A 22,840-nucleotide genomic window follows, 5' to 3' on the forward strand; every position below is an offset into this window, starting at 1 on the left:
AGATTCCCAGACAAACAACAAAACAAAATAACGATGTACATAGCCAAGCTGACCACTGTCAATGATTTGGCTTATCTCTATCTTTGTACTCTGCTGCCATAGAGTGAGGGGGCGTGTCTTCTCACATATGCTCAGTTTTAAGGGAAATTTAAAGAAGTTAGAAGTATCATATGTTCTAGAAACCACAACGATCACACATTTAGGATAACTGTATGTCAATATCATTTAGGATAACTGTAATCTTTCTCTAATACCAGACATAAATTTATTTTATTTAGTGTGTCTCCCAAGCAGATGTAAATTTTGAAGTACTCTCAGATAGTGTTTCTCACGTGGACTTTTTTGAATTATTAAGACCAAGTCATAGAGAGGGTATTAACATTAAAAATGAGGGTTTATCAGCTTGAATCCTAAGTTAGGAAGCTGTTAGGCACATATTAGCAGAAAACAAGAAATTACCTTAAATTTAGCATCTCTCTTTAATCATCAGCTAATTTAAAAATGATCTGTTGAAACTGAAGAGTAAACATCGATACTTGTCCATCCTTTCAGAGTTGTTTTCAAACTCTTTCCCAACAAAACTCTGGCACAGTCAGAACATGAAGTGTTTTCCCTTTCATTGCTCAGTGGCTTGCTGTGTCACCAGCAGTGACATGTAACAGACAGTCTTGACACAGGGGCCATTGAGCTTTTGGTGAGAATGTTCTCCATTTGTAATCTGAGGTCAAATGGGCTCAGAATAAAAAAAAAATTAGACAAGCCCAACCACACTGAGACTTGAGCTCAGAGGCCCCATGACGGGAGGAAGAAAAAGCTACCTTCTAGTTTTTATATTACTGCTTGTGAAGACAAACCGTTTCAGAGTATGACTGCTGCCTCTTTCTTCTGAAAGTTTCCATCCTGTGTCATGAAGCCCCCACCCAGGCTTCTTTATAACCGAGATGGTCAAACTTGACTTTGGCTTTGGATCTGTCTATTCTGGTAATGCAATGAAGTAGAGACGAGTGAAGAGGAGGTATAGGCAAAAAAGAAAAATAGCTACTTGTTCCTTGGTCTTTGTGGCTGAGGAAGTCACTGTAAACTCTTCCTTTTCTCTTTAACCACACCTAAATCACTGTCAAGTTGTGTAAGCGTTAGCCAGTAAACGTTTCTCACTTCACCTCTGACCCAGAAGACAGCTGAATCTTGTCTACTCTCCACACCTTCACCCTTGTACACTCCAAAGTACCACTTCCATTTTTGCTAAAGTGACCTACATAAATGAGAAAGTTGTGCACATCTACTTTTCGGCTTAAAAGCCTTTACTAGCTCTCCATCACTGGCTGGGGAGGGACCAAGGTCTTTGATACGGTGAACAGTGCTTGCTTTTCCTATCTTGTCCTTCCTAACCCTTGATCACAAAGAATGAAGGTAGCTGTAATTCCCTCCAGAGAGTCACACACATTCTCAATTCCTATTTTCTTTGCTGTTTTTTCTCTTTTTTTCCTCCTCATGTTACCAATCTACTTTTAGTCTCGACATGCACACACTTACCTCATACCCACAACTTGAGGATACGTCTTAGCCAGGCTAACGTTTTACTTGATAAACATTTGCCTATCAATGTAGAATCATTCTTTACCTCTCAGACCAGCAATCTTCATGTGTAGGGAATCTGTGATTGGTTCTTCAATTGCTCCCAGAACCTGCAGGTCACTGTCTACTATCTCAAAATTAGCTGTCTGTTTATACATTTTTCCCCCTTACTAGACTGTGAGCTGCCCAAGGAATTCATGTTAGGAAATCAGCTTTCTCTTATGTGCGAGTCTTGGGAAGATGTTACCTGCTGAATCAGACAGGAATCACTAAGTGAACATTGGAGTCTGGCTGGAGCTTCTCCTTTCCCTTCTAGCTCCTCTCCCTCAACTCCTAAACAGAAGTTCATAGTAGCATTGCTCACAATAGTCAGTCTTGAGTGGAAAAACTAAATGTACTATATTTACACAATAGAATATTATCTAGCCATAGAATAAAGTTGTGATACTTTATTACAACATGGATGAAACTTGAAAATTGCTACATAAAAGAAGCCAGATACAGTATTTGGGAATTTGGGCGTCGTTCTTTCCAAACTACTTCCTGCTGGTAAGAGGCGCTGTCATGGGGGATTCTAAGAAGATTGTCTATAAATGTTTGTTTTCATTTAAATGGACTTGGTTATTAAAAAAAGCCAGATACAAAATAACACACATCCTATGATTCTATTCATATGAAATGTCTTGAAAGGGCAAACAGAGACAAGAAGTAGGAAGTGTTTGCCAGAGGCTGGAGAGAGAATAATGGGAAGAGACAGTTAATGAACATGAACGTTCCTTTTCATATAATGAAAATATTTGACAGATAGTTGTGGGATATTCACAACTTCTAGAGTATTGCTCTTTAAAAGAAGAACTTTATGGTCTGTGAATTACACTTCAGTGAGATTATCCCAAACCCCAGTATCAACACTAACCTCATCTTAACTTATAACAAATATATCAGAATTTCTGGAAGAAGTGTGGGTTTTCTTTTAAGGTTCTTGATGAATATAATCATTGATAATTATAAAGAAGGCAAAAGCAATTAGACATTTAATTCTGTGTACCTTCTACCTAAAACAACAATCAAATAACAAAACACACACACACACACACACACACACACACACACACACACACACACACCACCACCACCAACGACAAAACAAAACAAAAAAAACCCAAAAGCCCATGTCCATGAATTCAATCCCAGGTTAAATGACAAATTTTATTTTTTACAACTTCAGATTCTAGCTGGCTTTAGGGCACAAATAACTTTTTAAAAACTATAAACAGGGGGCCGAAGACAGCTGTTAAGTCAGCTGTTAAGACTAGAGTCATAACCAAAAAGTCACAAATAGGTAATGATTAGCATGTCCCTCCCAAGAAAAAAATTATTTTATCTGTATTAAACATCTTTCACAGACAAATAGCAATTTGTTTACTTTTAAAATATTGAGCTTATGTTTCAGAAAAAGGCTGTAGGGTCTTTGATCTGTGAGGTTGATTCTTCATGCTTAGCGGTCAGATATTTATATGGTAAGGCATTTGGTTTCAGTTCTGATTTTATTCATCATTTCTTCAATGACTAGACCTCATTCAGTCATCCCCCCCTCCCCCAAGGATTATATAGGCATGGTGGCCTGCACTGTTAATTCCAGCACTCAGGAGACAGAATTAGGTGAGTCTGTGTTTTCTAGGCCAGCCTAGTCTATGTAGTGAGTTCTAAGTCAGCCAAGGTTACAGAGTGAGACCCTGTTTTTTGTTTTTGCTTTTTTGTTTTGTTTGTTTGTTTGCTTAGAAAAAGAATAGAGAGCTAAAGACATCAAGTTGCCCTCTGATCTCTATTTGTGTGCTGTGGTACACACACACACACACACACACACACACACACACTTACTTAAACTGTAATAATTTCTTTTATTTAAAGGAATATGTTTTTGTGTTCTGGGAACTATATTTTGTGAAATCGGGGTGCAATGGAAAATACAACCCCCAATGGATTTGATGATGTGGTTTCACTTTGTTTACTTTTGAAGTGTGAAATAGAATTAGACGATATCCAGATCTTTGATTGTTTATTGCATAAAGATAGAATTCTTCTTGATTTAAGAGACCAAACATGAGTTTCTTGGGAGGCTGTTTTCTGAATTTGCTATGGAAGAGAAATTAAAGCCAACACTTGAATTACAGATTTCCTCACCTCTTTATCCTACTCTTGGTTTGGGCAATAAGCAAAACCAAATGTTTTTCAAATGTTTTTGAAAATTTTAAATCCCTTTATAGAAACCTGTCACACAATTGAAGATAAATTCATCTGGGCACCAGTATCACACTTTCAGGCTGCTTCCAAGCATATCACTTAATCAGGAAGTCAACCTGAGACCTGATTAACATCTTAGGAATCTCAATTTGATTCAAAATTCCTGGTGCATAGCTGTGGTGTTCAGTGCTGACAGAAGGTCACATTTTGCCTTCCAAGTGGAGACATGTTCCATTGTCCCATTCAAAAACAGATGTCAACATTATTGAAATAAAACCTTTAAAAGTTTTGGTACAGTTATTCCTCAAAGAAGAGCTATCTGCCAAGAGACTTTGTTGGAGATCTGTTCAGTTGGCTAATTAATTCCTTTTGATTTCAGGACAATAGAATTATTCTTCTTATATCCTAACTAAATTTATCCCCCCTCAGAAAACAAGATTTTGGTGAAGCAGTCACCCATGCTTGTGGTGGATAGCAGTGACGTCACCCTCAACTGCAGGTATTCTCACAACCTCCTCTCAAAGGAGTTCCGGGCATCCCTGTACAAGGGAGTGAACAGTGATGTGGAGGTCTGTGTTGTGAATGGGAATTTCTCCCATTCACAGTTTCACTCAAACGTGGGCTTCAACTGTGACGGGAATCTGAACAATGAAACGGTGACATTCTACCTCCGGAATCTGCATGTTAATCAAACAGATATTTACTTCTGCAGAATTGAGGTCATGTATCCTCCTCCTTACCTAGACAACGAGAAGAGCAATGGAACTATTATTCACGTGAAAGGTAACATGTGACTGTACTTGTGTTTGGCAATGCTGAAGTCGAGGTTGGGGTAAGTGGGGAGGCTGGAACACTCACCAATGATCTGAGACTCAAAGACAAATTATGCTTAAAACTGTTTTCATTTTACTTTAGATGCTAGCTCATACCTTGAATGCCTGTACCTTTCCTCACTGACATGTAGATGAGTGAAGGAAGAAGTTACACTCTAAGGGAATAGATCCTGTAAGATTATTATTAATTCAAGTAGGTCATGTCAGGAAAAAAGGTTGTTATTAAAATGCAAGTTGATTGTTTTTTTTTTATTTTTATGCATTTTGGCTAAGATCAAGTATAAAACTGAGCATAGAGTCCTCTAAGATGAAGCATGCCCTGGTGGGTCAGGATTCAGGAAGAATGGGCTGGACATCAAATTAATTCTCTTTTTTTAGTGATCTATGTTATTCCTCCATTAACTTTCTTTCCACTTTCCAAAACACAGAAAGGATGCTGAAATAGAAATTTAGGGGTCATGAAATTTGTTATTTTGGGTAGGTTACCCAACTTTTTAATAGTCCCAAACTCAATATGACTAAGCAGTAGTCATGAATGAGTAACAATTAGTGTATTATGTTTATGTTGAGATTATTTCTGTCTAAACACCGGGAAGAAAAATAACAGGATTCTCAAACTCAGGATTTAGTTATTGGCATTAACATATAAAACAGAGAGGCCAGGTAGATTTTTGTTTTTATGCCTATATTATAGCTTTTCCTTCCCACAGAGTGATAAATAAGAAAGCATATGTCTTATTTCATATTCAATTCTAGCTATCCTTGAGAAAAGTCAAGTACTAAACAAGGAAAGAATTATTATCTTAATATGGCTGAGTAGTTTTTGTGTTCTGGCAAAGAGAAAGGCAATTAATATCAGAATTCAGATTTCTAATACCAATAATGCTCAGACAAAAATATTTTGATTGGATTAAGTCAATGGATAAAAAAGATATGCCATTTTAGAAGTCAAGAACAAGCCATTGCTTCCATATAAATAATATATTACATATGCTAGTATTTTGTGTGTATTTATACACATATGTATATTTAGGAGAACTGGAAAAGACACCCGAGATTCTGTACTCAGCAGGTGTTAACCTCAGCATTTTATTTTTTGTATATTATAAACCTATGTAGGTAAGCCAAAAAATTCTTGCACTCAACTTTGAGCTTCTGACTTAATCAATGTAGCTTGAGAAAGGAGAACTAGATAATGTTTCCAGATCTTGTTAGATAATTCAAATGTGAAGTCAGGATTAAAACTTCATGGACTTGAGATTGTTGATATTCTTTTCATCTATGTGTTTTTATTACAACTTAATTATAAAGAACTTGCAAGAAGAAAAAGTCATGCATCAAAAATATTCAGATCCTATACATTTCAATGAGCTATGAAGTATTCTTTCTAGTTATAATTTTCTATAGTTTCAATAGAGCTGAATGGTTTTTTTCCATCCCCTTTTTGATAACGAAGATATAGTGTGACTCATTCAGCATCAGAGAAGCTGTTGGAGTGGGAGCCAGATATCTGTCATGTTAAGCTGGTGATTTTTCTTAGGGTTTGAAAACATTTTATATCATTTTACTTATTTCAAAGATAGAGTCTAATGTCTAGATCAATTAGCTTCTGCTTGGGGTAAGGAGATAGGGTCTAGTTAAAGTCATTGAAAGTTGCCGTTTTGAATTATATAATGTCCAATAAGATCCAGTGACTGTGACACCTCCAGTGTGCCCCTCTAGAGCAGTGGTTTTCAGCCTCAGTCTTGCATGCTGACAAGGTCGTGATCAGTGGTGGGCAAGACTAGATCATCTAAGCTGGTAATGGTTTGCATATTTTAGTACTTTCAAATTCTTTTCTGATGTTTAGGACATAAATGTATTCAACTGTTGTTGCTGCGTCCTTTAATCTGCCCTGTTATGTTTTTCAGAGAAACATGTTTGTCCTGATCAGGCAACTCCTCAGCTGTTGTGGGTACTGGTCGGGGGTGCTGGAGTCCTGTTTCTTTATGGCTTGGTAGTGACAGTGGCTCTTTGTGTTGTCTGGGTAAGAGGAGCAACGTTGCTTTTATGTAACATCCCTGCACATTTACTCTGACTGTATTAAGAATCTGGTCTGTATCTTTCCTCCTGTAATATTGAAAGAGGTGTTTTTTTTTTTTTTTTTTTGTTTTGTTTTGTTTTGTTTTTGGTTTTGTTTTTTTTTTTGTTTTTTTTTTTTTTTTTTTAAATTTGTTCGACCTCATGGGAAGTAATGATCTGACATGAATTCTGTTTTCTAGGAGGCACTAAGTGATCAGGAAAAATTAGAAACGAAATGGGGGGAGATTAGGGTGGGAGATTAGAGGCAGTTAACTTTCTTATCCTTATTTTTGCAACAGAGTAACTGCATATTAAGCATATAAATGCATAATAAAGTATAAAAATTCTCAGCCCCATCAGGAACTTAGCAACTGAAGCCAAGGAACAGCTTTGGTTCGGGGTCAAAACTCAGGAGAGAGTAAGCTGCTGACACTGTGTATTCAAACCAGAAAAACACGGGTCTGCTTATGTTAGTCCTATTTTCTGTCTCTTCTGAAGCAGTTGCATTGTGTGAGGCCAAGTACGGTGCTGTCATTATGAAAGCATACAGGGAGGAGAACTGAAAAGAACTTACCAGCCTCTGCAGATGATTCTGCAATGAGCTTGGTAATACATATTTTCACCTTTCTCAATGTTAAATTTTTGAGCCACGCTTGAACATTTTTTGTTTGATTTTTCTGAGACAAAGTCTCACTAGTGGCCCAGATTGGCCTGGAACTTGCTATATAATCCAGCCTGCCCTTAACTGACTCATAGTAGTCTTCCTGTCTCAACCTCTCAAGTGCTGGAATTATAGGTGTGTGCCACCCTGTCTGGCTTTTGAACACATTTAAAAGTTTATTTTATGTGTATGAATGTTTTGCCTGCATTTATGTCTATGCACCATTTGTATGTATGGTACCCATGGAAGCCAAAAAGGGGCATCAGATTTCTTGAAATTGGAGTTACACATATTTGTGAGCCACCATGTGGGTGTTAGGAATTGAGAGTGGGTCCTCTGAAAGAGAGGCCAGTACTCTTAACCCTTGAGCCACCCTTCCCACCCTCTTTTGAACACATTTTGATGAATACATTCACTGTTAAGAAGGGACCACCTTAGCAAGGATCATTTTCTTAGAAACCTCTTTGTGCACAAGGAACAGAACAGCTTGTGTATTGATTTCACATGCCTCTTAATTTTTTCCAGAAGTCGGGTAAATATGCAAGTAAGTAATTTCTTCAACGAGAAATGTATGCTGGGTGCAAGGGGAAAAGAGAATTTCTCTTGTTATTCTCTGCTCATTTGCTAATAAGTGGATGCTTATTGGATTGCCAAATAGGCAACCCTGATAGAAACCAAATAAAGACCTAACTAAGCCTGCTTGAATTATGATACCCATTCCAAGGCATAATCCATATATTTAGCTAATGTACAGTCAGGGACTTCTGGAAGTCAGGCCATGTGATGTCATCTTACTTTTACTACATAGTGGACAAGGCAGCCTTAGTTTTAAAGTTCTATCATTTAAAGTTTAAACCCATTAGACTTAAATTGTTATTTTTTTATCCAAAGTTGCATCTCTAGTATTCCCCATGTATTCTGTAGCTCACAAAATCATAGGGGGCAGGTGGACATTTTTCAGGCTACTTTTTGACTAATCTGTAACTTCTACACAGAAGGGTAGATAGTGTTTGCTTTTTCCTGGGAATTCTTTCTGTCATCTTGGGAATCTGCCTAACTTGGTTTCTACAAATTGTGCAATCATGATATGTGACAGGAAGCTTTAGCATTGGAAAGTAGTGCCCAAGTTCTGCCTCTGGTATTAGTTGAGAGCTTTCTTCCTTCTGGACTTTGGAGTGTGCATTCTTGCTCTCTTGCAGCTCTACAGTGGTTGCTGTTTTTTTGCTTCCCAAGTTTCTGAGAAGTTCAACTTCCTAATCTAAAGGCCAGGTGCAATGGCCCTATGGGTACCCTTCCAGGAAAGGCCTGGGCTCCCTTGTCATATGTTGACCTAGGTCAAAGGAGTTCACTAGCTTCATGGGAAGTCGTTTTGGAAACTGCTTTAGCTTTCAGCGGTCCCACAGGAACCACTTTAAAACTTATGGTAAATATAATTAGGAAGCCAGCTTCCAAAATGAGAAAGCAATTTGCTAAGTGACTGGAATCACCCAAAATGACAAAAACAACTTCTCACTTTCAATGAGTTAAAACAATTCACCTTTCAAAACAGGCATCGGAAATGTTCTGAGCTTTACTTTGGCAGCCCCATAATTCCTGGTAAGATTCATCTTTGCCTTTAGAGAGCTGATTTTGACTTATCTCACAAGGTCACTGTGATTGGACTGTCTTAGTTCTTGATGTATCTTGTCATCTGTGGCCTTTGGGAGTCAAACCAGGTTATCTAATAAAAACATCACTTATTTGGGCCTCAAACCCAGGTCTTTGTACTCTGATCAAATGGAGCACATAAAAATAATTTACATTTCACAGAACGATGTAACAGTTTTACCCTGGGCTCATTTTTTCCTCTTTCTGCTATTTGACCAATAAGCAACTTGGCGAGTGAGGCATCTAGGGACCCCTAGGGCTTAACCTCTTTCTGGGATCCTATTTTTATGTGGTCAGCAGTGTGCTTTGGCAGAATTCAGCTGTTTTCCAGAGCTTCCTGAGAACCTGTGACGAGCTACTAGGCTGTGTGGGTTCCTAGGAGCAGCTATAGATTCTGTGTCTGTGCTTTGCTTGCTGTTGGCATTTGAGTACAGAAAATGCTTCTCGGGCTGCCTCAAGCTGCTACCTGTTACTCTCAGTCCTTTATTCACTCAGATAAGCTGGTAAACTTCTTCCCTTTTTGAGCTTTGAGGATGATTTTGTTTGTTTGTTTTGTTTTTAGTGTGTTCTTTGCCAGTGTGCACCACAACGAGTGGATAACGTGTGGTGTTTAGGTAGCATCTGCTTTGAAATCTACTCCATTCTTGACCACTAAGTACATTGTTTCTGTATACCCTGTATGTTGCTGCCTTGTCTAGGAAACAAGTGGGTAAGGCAGAGATAGGAAGAAGGGCAAAGGTACAGTGGCCCTGATGTCACAAGTAACACAGATACACAGACACAGGAGGTGGATACTTTGTGCATACATAGATACACATTGTGGGCGCACACGAGCACTGCGGGTTCTGGAGTAGATTCCCAGCCATTTATAGCTCAATAAATATATTGATCATGGTGTTGGGGTAAGCATAGGAGCTGATTGTAACAGTAGATTTTCTTTATCTTTGTGTATAATTTGGAGAACCTCAGAGTCATGACACCTTGTTTAAAATATTATTATTGAGGCCTTTCTTTAAGCTATACTTTCACTAGAGTATCCACAGGCATGGTTTAGCATTTGGGGGCTGGCAAGTGTAACCTTAAAGGTTAGCATCAGTGCTGAAAATGCTTACCTGGGCAGTATTAGCAGCATCCTTTGCTTACCCGAGGCCTCTGGGTATAGAGAGGAGACCATGGCTGTAGTCACTCTCATTTATCTATTCAAGAAAGCTTGTTACTCCTGCCCAATGCATTGGACCTATGGGCTTAGAAATATGCATTGTTTTTTGTTTTGTTTTGTTTTGTTTTAATAGCAGAGAATCCATAGTAGAATTCCATAATAGACAATCCACATGGCTTTCTGCTTTTAACAGCTTTATGAGTCTTTTGTCAAGATGAAAATGTTACCATTACATTAATCAGCAATGATGCTCCTAATCCCTAGTCAAAAACTTGGTCAAGATTCAAAGTGTTAACTCTAGCTCCAGGTTCAGTGTCATTCCTATTTCTCTGTTCCTGGTAGAATTCCATACAGATATTGCTAAGCTTGGGGAACAGTGACGGGTGACATTATTGCCTTTGTAGAAATATGTACATATAGGGAATAAGAAGGTAGTGTTCAGAACCAGAACTAGAAACCCTTATTTATTTGGCCTCTACTGACATAAATTTATAATTATCATTTCAGATCTTGAAAGAACTGAAAGGGCTTTTTTTGTTATTAATTATGGAAAAACAATTTACTTAATGAATGATTAAAGTGGGAATACTTAACCTATCCAGAAAAGGAAGGGCCTTCAAATGTGTTTCAATATCAATGATGAATATGTTCTTAAGTATGCTCTTGGGCTTTGGATTAGAGGACAACGTTAATTGTAATGGACCCATTTTTAGAAAATAGCTTCCTTTAGATTTTGAGTAGACTGGTGGCCAGGCTTTGCTTAGTCATTATCACAGTCCAAAGCACATACACAGTGCTGTGTCTCAGGGTCATTTGGCAGCTGATGTTCTGAATAACTAACCCCAAAGTCTTAGGACCTCTCCCATAATATTTTCTCTAAGTCCTTCCATCTTGGCTTTTCCCTCCCCTGCAGAAAAATAGCAGAAGGAACAGACTTCTTCAGAGTGACTACATGAACATGACACCCCGGAGACTCGGGCCCACGCGCAAGCATTACCAGCCCTACGCCCCTGCCAGAGACTTTGCAGCCTACAGCCCCTGACAGGGACCCCTATTCAGAAGCCAGCCGGCTGGTGCCCTTCTACCTGCTCAACACCACTGCTCTGGATAGGAAAGGACGGTCTCATCTTCAGCCGGCCACTTTGGACCTTCACTGGGCTACCTTTGTTAATTGTTTCAGAGCATCTTGATCTGACATCACGGTCGTCTTGAGACTCTGGAATGAATTTAAAGAAACTTCCATGGCATGTTAAGTTCTGCATGCCTCGACCCAAACTCAAGCTTAGTATATTTATTGACTTGATTGAGAAGTTAGAGCAGAGAAAACAAAAAGTGAGAGGATTCATTCAGCATTGGAAGTCAATTTCCAGGATCACTCTGGTTCCCTTCTCACTTACCTGTACATTTCAGTCATGTGAAGTGTGATGGCTAAAGATGTTTTAGATGGAGTAGAAAGGCTAGAACAGCCTTCTCTTTGGCTAAGTTGATGTTTAGGGTGGGGATAGGTTAGAGTTGCAGAGTACAGTACTTACCTATTTGAAGAGAATTAAAACACTGTTTCCCACTCATGAAATGAGCCATTTAGTTCCTGTTTAGTGTTTTCCTGTTTAGAAAGCTGTGGACATTTTTTTAAAAACTGAATTCTGACCATTTTTAATCAATTTGACCAGTGGAATGCCCTCAAAGCACCCCAGGGCTTGCTTTCCTCATTCCCTGTCTTGGGAATTAAGTATTATTAATAGTCACAACATGATTTTAGAACTAAATAGCCTCCCACACCAGGAAGAATGCGAGAGGAAATAAGGTCACTTTATATATATAAAAAAGTCTGAATGCTATGAAGGATTACTTGTTTAGTAGCTTGTTAGAGGCAAATCATTTAAGTTTCAACTTCCCACAGTTGCTTTCCTTATTGCCTTTGTGGGTATCTGCAGTAGAATTCTGAAGTTGCATCTATATAGTGCTAGTCATGATACTGTGAAAAAGGGGTGTTCCCAGGAGCTTCCTCTGAGGAAGGGGATGAGGCAACTCTTACCATGTATTAAAGAGATGAACATTTTCCAGACAGCATCTTAGGGAGCCCCAGTTCAAGTTCCTTTAGACACTAAAGTTTAGAGGGACTGTATTTGTTCTAGGGCTCAGAACTCCAGGATTTTTGTGAGCTGTAGATTCATTGGCATGAAAAATCATTTTGGAGTGTGTTTTTAGGGACAACATTGAAGTTCTCAAGAGAACGTGAAAGGCCCGATACTAGAAAGAAATGAACGTGTCTTTTCTTTGCCTCCAGTTTGGATCAACTGGAATAGATCCGGGGGACCTTAAAGAATGAGTGTCTACAGCTGTCTTTGCCATTTGTTTAGTGCTTTGAATTATTCAGAGGTTTTAGAGGCAGGTAGACCTGGCATTACTAGTTGAATGGCCTCAGGCAAGCCACCTCAACTGTAAAATGAACATCATGAAACTTGCTTGTTCCCCCTGCCTCTGCCTCCCAAGTGCTGGGATAACAGGAGTATACAATTATGCCCAGCTTGTAATAAATTTAAACCCAAACTCATGAGAATCTCCCAGCTTCAGTAATTTTCTAACTAATTGAAATAGTTTATCTTGCAATCAACCATAAGGCATTTCCCCCTACTGTTGTTTTCTTTAAACTTTTTTTTCCCCAATATGAGGAGGAAGAAATGGGAATCTTTTAATTCTAGACAGACGATATCATGCTCTGATAGATTTTTTTGAAATTGGCTTCCACTCTGTGCCTTTAATTAAACCAGTGAAGGCCGAGGTCAGCCCGACTTGTATGATGAAAGATGGCCGACTTGAGCCAGGCACTCACGATTGCAGCCAGCCTTTTGACATGTAGAGTTCTTGAACCGCAGTTATAAAATTGCATTTGAAAAATGACACCACTGGAGAGTTTTTTAGAAAGGGCAATGACAAATAACAAACACTTTAAGTGGAAAGATTTGATCTTTGATAATCAATAACTTTATTTTCTAACTGGAAAAGGAGGGTTACTGAAGATGAATCACACTTGAGATTTTTTTTTTTTTGTGCCTACTCTGAACAGAACCAAGGTGTCATGGGTGTTTCACTATTGGTATGAACCAACAAATGCTGTAAAAAGCATGGTTTAGACTAACACTTTTGCCCTTTCAGATGTAGTGTGCATGAAGTAAACGCTGTCACTTGCTGCTATTATTGCAAGAGTCTTGGAGTTAGAGGTATGCCTGTAATTTTTAATTGTGAGCTCATATATTTGGGACTGAGCATGCCAATTTGAAGAGACCCAGTGTACCTTATACCTGCATCCAATGATAAAATGACTACACTAACATGTGCCTGCTTTTAAATTTGTGCTTTAATGTTGTCCCCAGGATGAGTATGCAACGAATCTGGACATATTTTGCTCGTTGAAAGAGTGTATTATAAATCTTTTTACATCTCTGTATTCTCTCTCTCTCATGTCTACCTGCTCCCCTGACTCTCTCTCTCTCTCTCTCTCTCTCTCTCTCTCTCTCTCTCTCTCTCTCTCTGTGTGTGTGTGTGTGTGTGTGTCTCCCCTTCCCCTGACTCTGTTTCTGTTTCTTTCTCTCTCCCTCTCCAGATTTTCAAATATTGGTTTCTCTTGGGAGAGATACAAACTACTGGTTTCTTTGCTTGCCTTCAGTAGCAGTTTATCAACAGGCCAATGGTTTGCTTCTTTGAGATGTCAGTCTGGCTTTATTTATGTACTCTGTCTGATATGTCTGCCATGGGACAGCTATAACTTGACTGAACTGTCCATCATTTAGTTCTTCAATTATTTAGTCAACTAACAGAGCCACTAATCTGCATGGCTATTTTAATGGGCATACTGATGGTCGAATGGATGTCTGATCCCTCACCCCAGCCTCTGTACTGCCATGTGAGCAATGCAGTGGACTAGCATTCTCACCTGGAAATGTTAAATTCAACTACACGAGGTGGGCCTGAAACTGCAATACTCACTTCCATTTAGCCACCATGAGCCCAGGTCAAACACAATGACATGGATTCTTTCAGGACTCAGATGAGTGAGTTTCTGCTGTCTGTAATGCCAGTTGAAGCTTAAATCTATCTAGCTCTGATATGTTTAAGCAAATACCAAAAGCTTGTTCCCCCGTCAGGGACTTTACACGTACTATTTTCTCTGTCTAGAATGTTATTCTCTAGGTATCTCTTTGGTTTGCTCTTACTTCCTTGACACATTGGCTTAAATGTTACTTTCAACTGTAGTTAATTACCTTTATAACCTGTCTTTTCACCTTGCTTATTTTCTCAATAATACGTTACCACCTCTTATACTAGATGTTTTCCTTATTTATTGGTTTATTGTTTGTTTTTCTAATCTAGACTGGATCTACATAAGGAAAGAAATCCATTGCTGTTTTTTTTTTCTGTATTCCTAGTACCTAGAATAATGCTTAGCATGCAATGAGTATTTATTGATTGAATAAACTGATTTCACATGGGCTTATGAATTAACCGTGAGTCTAAATGATTTAAGCACACTCTGAGGAGGAAAGAATCTCTTCTGTCTTCCACTTTTACTGTAGACACAAGAGGTAAAGCATACACAAAGAAATCTTGTGGAAGAACATCTAATTTATATTAAGTTCATTTATAGTTTGCAAATTTTTGTGCAATCTGAAAAATAAATACAGCCAGAAGCATTGTAAAGAAGTTATTATAAACAAACCTATTAGGGGTAAGTTGATTTTCCACTTAAAGTTCCCAAATTCTCTCTTAATGGATTATTGATAATGTTTTATCTTACTTTGTTTTCATTTTTTTGATACCTTTTATTTATTTGTTAATGGGGCTGGAGAGATGGCTCAGTGGTTGAGAGCATGAGGTGCTCTTCCAGAAGACCTGAGTTTGATTCCCAGCACCCATATCTGATGTGCTCTTCTGATCTCCATGGACACCAGGAACTCTCATGGTGCAGCTGATATACATTTAGGCAAAACATTCATACACATAAAATAAATAAATGAAAATAACTTAGTTGTTGACAAATATATATATATATATAATATATATATATAATATATATATATATGATGTGTCTTGATAATACCTATACCATGATGTGTCTTGAGAATACCTATACCAACTCCTCACCACCATGCCCCTCTGGATAGTCCCTGATTGCATGTCCCTCTCATTTTCATGACCTTCCCTTTTTAATTCTTTTCTTTTTGGTAGCTCACTGAATACAGTTAGTTGCCCCTTGCTGGAATGCTTGCCATTTTTGTTGGGTCTTGTGCAGGTAACCATGACTTCTGTGAGTTTTTGAGTTCAATGGGTACAGAATGTCTAGAACAAAGAATTTCGTAGCACTCCTCTACGCTCTCTGGCTCGCACATCCTTTTAGTTCCCTCTTCTATGATTTTCCCTGTGTTTTGGGGGAAAGGCTGATATAAATGTCCCCCATTTGGGTTTGAACATTCAACAGTCTCCTGTTCTCACCAGTATGACCAGTTATGAATCTCTGCATTGCTACTCAGTGCAGAAAAGAGACTGAGAGCATCACTAATCTATGGGTAAAAATGGAAATATTCAGAAGGCAGTTTGACATGTCCATTCAGAAAAACAGTAGTAGTAGTTTCCCTGTTTTGACCTATGAGCCATGAGTCATGAGCCAATGACTTTTGACCAGGTTTAGAGTATCAGTCCTCAACTCCCTCCCTCTTATGGAGTTGGGCACAAATCTTATCAGAAAAGTAGCTGGTTGCTCCCATGACCTCTGTGTCACTATTGCATCTGTGGGCACATCTTGTCTGGCAGGTTGACACTGTAGCCTTCAGGGTCCAGTTCTAGGTAAGACTGTTTATATGCTCTCCCCACCCCACAGCACTAAGAAAGTTAGCCAGGCAGAGAGAGCTTCTCAGTTTAGTTCTAGCTTGATTTCTCTGCCCTGTAATCAAAGCACATTGTATCTTCAGCAATAGAGTTTTACTATGTGGTTAAGGTGGGCGGGCCTCTGCAGGTTCCTTGACTAATACTTTGTAGAAACAGATCCCATTCCTGGCACTGAGGTTTTTCATTTAAAACCCTTGCTTTCTGGGGGAAGCATTTTGTCAATGCTTTAAACCTATTTTTTTTTTTTTTGTTTATGATTTCTGAAAATACGGCTTTTGTAGTTAAAAATTCACCCTGCAGTTGAATAGCTTCTCTTTTCTATGGAGTGATTTTATCCCAATGAAGTCTATAAAAAATGCCTTGTTTGGCTCTGATCCTAAAAGATCTCAAACAATGGTGAGGGAAAAAAATAATGTCAATTTCTTCACCAGTCGTGTCCATGGCATAACTGGGTGCTTGAAAGGCTTGGAGTAGCTTCAGTTGAAGAGAACAATGAACAAATAAAACTCTGAACAATCTGAAAGTGTATACCAGATCAGTATTTAACATACAGGTTCCCAGAAAGAAGGGGTTATGGGAGGAAGAGAATATCTTGTGTGGAGTAGGCCTTTGACCCACAGACACAAGAGCTTGTCTGATACTTGATAATCCATGTAGCTGTTTTTATATCGCTTCAAGTTTTACTTTGAAGGTAAAAAGGTATATTACTTAATTCATCTTTAAACACACTTTCTTTTGTTGCAACCAGACTTATAAACTTAGTAAGCATGAAAAAGGATGAGCTCTCGTGCCTGCTACTATTCAAGAAAGACTGGAATGAGCTAGCCTCACAGAGGTTTCAGCAGGGAAATCAGATCACCTGGAAAGGTACCAGATTGATATATGTGACAAATTCAACTACTACAAAAATCTCAGTAAGGATGTCTTTATTGTATTAATGAAAACTGTAGAACCCATTTCTATTAAAAAAAGAAGAAAAAAAAAAGAAAGGAAGGAAGGAAGAAAGAAAGAAACAAAGAAAAGTTCAAGTGCCTTCAAATTCCTCTTCAAGGTGGAACACAGTGTAGATTTCATGACATCCCCAGACAGACCCCTCTCCCATGCCTTAACCACACAAATGTGTGAATTTAAAATCAACAACTACCCCAAGTACACTTTTTTCCTTTGTTGGGGATTGAGTGCAGGGCTTCATGTAAGACAAGCACACAGCCAATTGAGCTGCATCCCCAGCCCAGATCAATTTCCTTTTTTAGTGGGGAGAATAATGTGAGTATACATCTCATTGTGTGTGTGTGTGTGTGTGTGTGTGTGTGTGTGTGTGTATGCATAAGTGCATGTGTGTGCATATACATGTTGATGTTGGATATTTTCCTCTATGATTCTGCACTTTATGTTTTGTGAAGACTCTCACTCAGTCTGGAACTCATACAAGTGAATTCCAGTAAGCCCCTGCCTCCACCTTCCTAACCCTAGTATGACAGGTTAAGTACCAGTCCCTGACTCTTTATGTGAATGCTCGGGTTACAAACTTAGGTCCTTGTGCTTGTGCAGGAGGTTCCTCACTGACTGAGCTACATCCCCAGACCCACATTTCTGTTTAACCAGTATCTTTCTTCTTCTCTCACTGTATCTGGAACACAGACAGTGGATAGGTAAGACAAATCAAAGACATTTCTGGATTCATTGCAAAAGAGGTCTGACCACCACAGTATGAAGCTGCACACAGATGGCCCAGGGACCATCTCAAAAACTTGCTGGGTGTGTACCCCTAGGTTCTGTGAGTTCCCCATGAAAGCTCCCTTGACTTGATAGCAGTGGTTCTCAGGAACTTGGTTCTTTGGGATCACACTTTCCCATCTATCTGGCATCCTGAAAGGAAGGTTTTTGTTTTTGTTTGTTTGTTTTGTTTTAAGATTCATAGGCTTCTGGCTCTTAAAACTCCTGATATCTGTCCAGAGCAGGATGCAGAACACTCGCTTAAGTGCTTAAGTGCTTTTTGCTGATTTCAGGGACAAAATGCTAGAAATCACTTGCATTGAAAGTTGGCAAGAATATGCCAGATTTCATGAGCTGATCTCATTCTTGGGGCCAAATAAGAGCTCAGAATCCGTGCTTCACACAGGCCATTTGAACTCCATGAAAGGATTCGATGGGCTCCAAACTCAAGGGGGCAAAAAGTTGTAGAAAGGGCAGCTTGATTTCATTTGCACTTCATTATGCAAAGGTATCTCAATGACAGATAATCTCCTTTGTCTCCAAAGGGCAAACTGTGAGCTGGGTGGAAATGTCAGTTGAGACAGAAGAGCAGCAAACAGCTTTGTTTTCCTATAGTTGTGGTTTTACATGGTGATAGTGACACACGAAAATGAAAACGTGCAGCATGAACTCCAGTTATTATCTGAGTGAGCATCTCTGCCAAAGCTGAAGGATATGTGTGGGTGTCACCTGCAAGCAGAGAGAGAGGGAGGAGGGGGAGAGAGAAAGAGAGAGAGAGGAGAAAGAGAGAGGAGAGAGAGGGAGAGAGAGAGAGAGAGAGAGAGAGAGAGAGAGAGAGAGAGAGAGAGAGAGAGGGTGCAATAGGTGGGTTTGTATTAGCATTGGCAAAGTTGACCAGAGTCATATAGACATTTTTTCAATCTCGTGTGCACACACTGAGCATTTGGTATGTTGGCTTCCAAAGTGGGGACTTTTGCTAACTTCTGGGAAGCAGTGATGTATATTACACAAAGTAGACTAACTGGAGGTTAGTCATGGGGGTGCACTTTCATTCCCAACAGTGTGCAACTCATGTTTCATTTGCTTTATGCTTCTGTCGTCTGTCTTTCTCTTCATTCATTCAACAACTTTTTAAGGGCCTACTTCCCAGTTCTGAAAAGTGAGCTGGATCAAGGAGACATGATGGAGAGCAACACTGTTTTGTTTTGTTTTGTTTTTGTCTCCGCATGTACCAAACAAAGTGTACTTTGAGAACCCTTTACCTCCCACACCTATACTCTGCTCCTTATTTATGGCAGCCACCTTGTCTTGACTGTAAGACCTAGATCCTGTGTATGTATACACTTGTTAGCCTTTGCTTTCTTGGTTTGCTTGAAATTTATTTCTCTGAGATGTTCTTGCTTAATATGTCTAACATTTTCATTTTCATGTTCTTAGACTAGGAATTGGATTTTTTTCTTTCTTGTTTTCTTGTAAAAAGACATATATTAAGGTTAGAGACTGCATAGTTTCTTGTATCTATTTTAGTCTGTCATTGTAGTATGAAAATAGACATAAATAAGTGGAATGAGCTGCATTCCAGCAAACTTTTATTTATGGATATTGATATTTGATTTTCATATAATTTTGTTGTCAGATATTATGATTCCCTTGATTCCTCCACCCTCATCCTCACCATATGCACATGAAAAATCCGCTCTTACACTCATGGACTGTACAAAGTCAGACAGTGGCTAGACTTGGCCTGTGAGCTGCAGTTGGCTGGCCTCTAAGACAGAGGCAAGCTACCATTTTTTTAAGCTTCAAGCTTATCTCTGAATGTCATCCACCATCTAGAAAGCGACTGGTTTGGATTCGTGCAAAGACCTTTGGGAGTGGTGAGTGCCTGACTGGAAAGGAGAAACTTCACCTAAGGAAAAGCTGTCCTGGGGAGAGGAAACCGGAAGTTAAAGGTAAAGAGAATGAGAATTTCTCTCAAGGTGAAAGAGTCCTCTGGAAATGAGTGCTAAAAGCCTAAATGGTTTGTGAATTTTTGCTCTTTTCCCTCTTGTCTAACCATCAAATCCATGTAATCATCAAGGAAACAAAGTAAATTTTTAATTCACAGTCAGCTGGGGGGAAAATATGGCCTGTGTCCGAAGTAATGAAAAAGATCGATCGCCCTGCGAACCCTTCCACATGGAGCACACTCCACTCCAGTGTACAGTGGGTGATGCATGGAGCAGAAGCTGCTGCCTCAGGACTGGTCTCCCACCACTTTCCATGGCCTTTCCGATCTAAATTTAGCTACTGTTTATAGGTTACCAGGAGTAGCACCCCACTCCACTCCACACCCCCAGATCGAAATGAAGTCTTAGTGTTTTACAGGTAGCTGGCAAAATCAGTTTTACACAGATCAAAAAAGGCGCTGGCCTGACCTCCGCCATCCCTTATCATCACCCCACCCTGTCTGTCTACAGCTGCTGGTTACACCCAAGGTACAAATAGTTCTTTCTGGAAACAGTGTAGCCTGTGGGGGCATTCTGAGCCACACACCCATTCATACCATCTGGACATTTTAAAAATAGGGTCAAATGTAAAATTCAGCTTCCTTTGTGCAGCCAGGAATAGGAAATTGCCACCAAAAGGTCAGAAGCTTAAGATTTATTATGCCAACAGTCTAGAATATCAGGAGTGGACACCGCCTCCGTCAGAATAGAACGGAGTATTCCTGGCTTTGCACATTCATTCAAGTTAAAGTCTGGGTGAACAGCCTCAGGAACTCCAAGACTTCTTATACAGAGTGTAGGATTACTAGGTATGTTATTCACTCCGTTCTCTGCATAAGGGCCTCTAGAGAAGAGATATCAAAGACTGAGATCTGTTCATCCCCCTTAGGAAGCTATGGAAGGAGAGATTACTTATCTTCAGTGCCTTGTGTGGGCCCTAGTGAGATCTGTACTGAGCTTTGCAGAGTGAGGCATACTCTCATCCTCAAATGGAAATGACCTAGGACGAAAACCACTGGAAACAAACAGAAAAGGAAGGTCCTGATAACTATAAACACTTCCCTCTGTTTTAAAAATCTTCCCTGAAAGGATTAGACAAAGTGACTTCATATTCCACATTACAACTGTTTTATAAAAATTTATAAAAATATATGTGTGACTCATATACACACATATATTTTTGAGATCTGTCAGTCGGGATTATTTGAAAAAGACTACAATTTCTTATATACATTACATTCCCTAATTAAAAATTATGAGTCACCTTTTCTTTAAGAAATAGTCAATTATTTATGGATTTAGAGTAGAAATATTTGTGATATTTGTGGGTTTTCTGGTGTGGACTTAATTCAAAAATCACCTTCACATAATAGCATGAAAATTATTTTATTTTTTTAAAGTTTAACACTTCCCTAACAATAAACTACTTGACAGTACAATCCTAGTGATTACTAGATTCTTCACAGTTGATTATGTATTGAGTATTACATGTAGATGCTCAAAACTTCTTAACTGTGAACAGTTAAGAACAAACAGGTGAATAAATGAATTGGCTACCTTTCATTTGAAAATATGCACAAGCTGTTTTGTATTTTGATAAATTAGATAAACTAGGTATTATGAAAAGTCTTGGGAAATTTGAAAACTACTGATAAAATTTACAATTTATTAAAATATCAAAGTGTATTTTAATACTATGTATCTTTGGACATTGCTCAGGCACTCAAAATAGAAAACCATGTCCTCTAACTTGGCAACAAACAGAATTCTGATTGTATTATTTTTCCTTTGTATACTTTCCAGGAATTCCAAGGAGTAGGTAATGGTAGGTCTAAGGTAGAACAATAGTAAACCTCTCATCTATGATTGGTTGACACATGCATAGACACATGATACAGTTCTAATCAATATGGCAGAGGGTGTGCCCCAATGACATCTGGGAGTGTTTCTCCTTGCCCTTAAAAGAGATATTTGGAAATAAAGAATGTCTTTTTTTTTAATTTTAGACAGTTATGTCTTCAAGGGGTATTTGGATTTCGAGAGGAATTAACCTAGGCAGAGCAGGCTGAGGCCAGTAGAGAAGAACAAAGATGGTGGCCGAGCCTTAAAGATGTTGAATTGAAGGACTGAACCAGCCCTGGAAGTATCTTCAGCTTTTTGACATGGCCAACAACAAATAGCTTTATTATTTAAGCCATTTGTGTTAGATTTTCTTAATACATGAAGAAGCTTAAGTCCTAATTAATAACTTCTTTATGTTGGTTGATATATATATATATATACATATATATATATGTGTATATTCATAGATGATACATTATTTGGGGAAATAAAGAACTGAACTGAATAGTACCTTACCCTCTTGACATGCTCTAACAACCTGAAGAACTCTAGATGTTATCAATATAGTTGTGAGAGTGTCTTTATTTCAGAACAGATGGAATTCAGGCTGCTGGCTTCTTTGAAACACCGTCTGTTGAGGTTACTATAAGTTGGAGAAGAGCAGGGGATTTAAGCAGTCATTTGGGGTTTCTCCTCTTAAAACCTACCATGATCACATCATTACTTTACTAAACAGCATAATCCCTAATTGTCTTCTAATATATTTAGAATACATACCTCTCATCAAGGAAACTTCTCTTTGCAACAGAAAATCACAACCACTGAAAAGGGCATAGCTGTGGAGCCCATTAACTACTGATTCATCTACAATCACCTCCTGCACCTAAGGCTCAGGGATCATTGTGGAAGAGGGGCTGGAAAGATTTAAGAGCCAAAGGAACATTGAGTTTGCTGTGAGACTGTGTCTCCTAAGAATGTCAGAAGCTATGTCCATAATGTCTCATCAACATGACTGCCTAAATATGAGCTGAACAAGGGATGTCCTAATGTGGATGGGGGGTGGTGGTGGAGAGTAGAACTCATGAAGCTTCAACCGGAAGGAACTACAGATAACTAAAGAATGCTGAAAGCAGTTTCCTTAATTTTTTTTCCTCAGGAGGGCTACTCTATATAGGAAGGCTACTGATTTTTTTAAAAAATGTATTTTGTATCCAGTCACTTTGCAGAAGGT

The 22,840-nt window shown here is 38.8% G+C and overlaps 1 protein-coding gene across 1 annotated transcript; it reads left to right on the plus strand.

Annotated features, from left to right (window-relative positions):
- Positions 1–941: 941 nt before the first annotated feature.
- Cd28 (CD28 molecule) lies at positions 942–13,767 on the plus strand. Its single transcript, XM_051190640.1, has 4 exons — positions 942–981; positions 4,249–4,602; positions 6,563–6,678; positions 11,094–13,767. The coding sequence occupies exons 1-4, from the start codon at positions 942–944 to the stop codon at positions 11,220–11,222; spliced, it is 639 nt and encodes a 212-aa protein (XP_051046597.1). The 3' UTR covers positions 11,223–13,767.
- Positions 13,768–22,840: the final 9,073 nt, after the last annotated feature.

The sequence above is a fragment of the Phodopus roborovskii genome, unplaced genomic scaffold, assembly GCF_943737965.1.
Source record: "Phodopus roborovskii unplaced genomic scaffold, PHOROB, whole genome shotgun sequence".
Taxonomy (NCBI): Eukaryota; Metazoa; Chordata; class Mammalia; order Rodentia; family Cricetidae; genus Phodopus; species Phodopus roborovskii.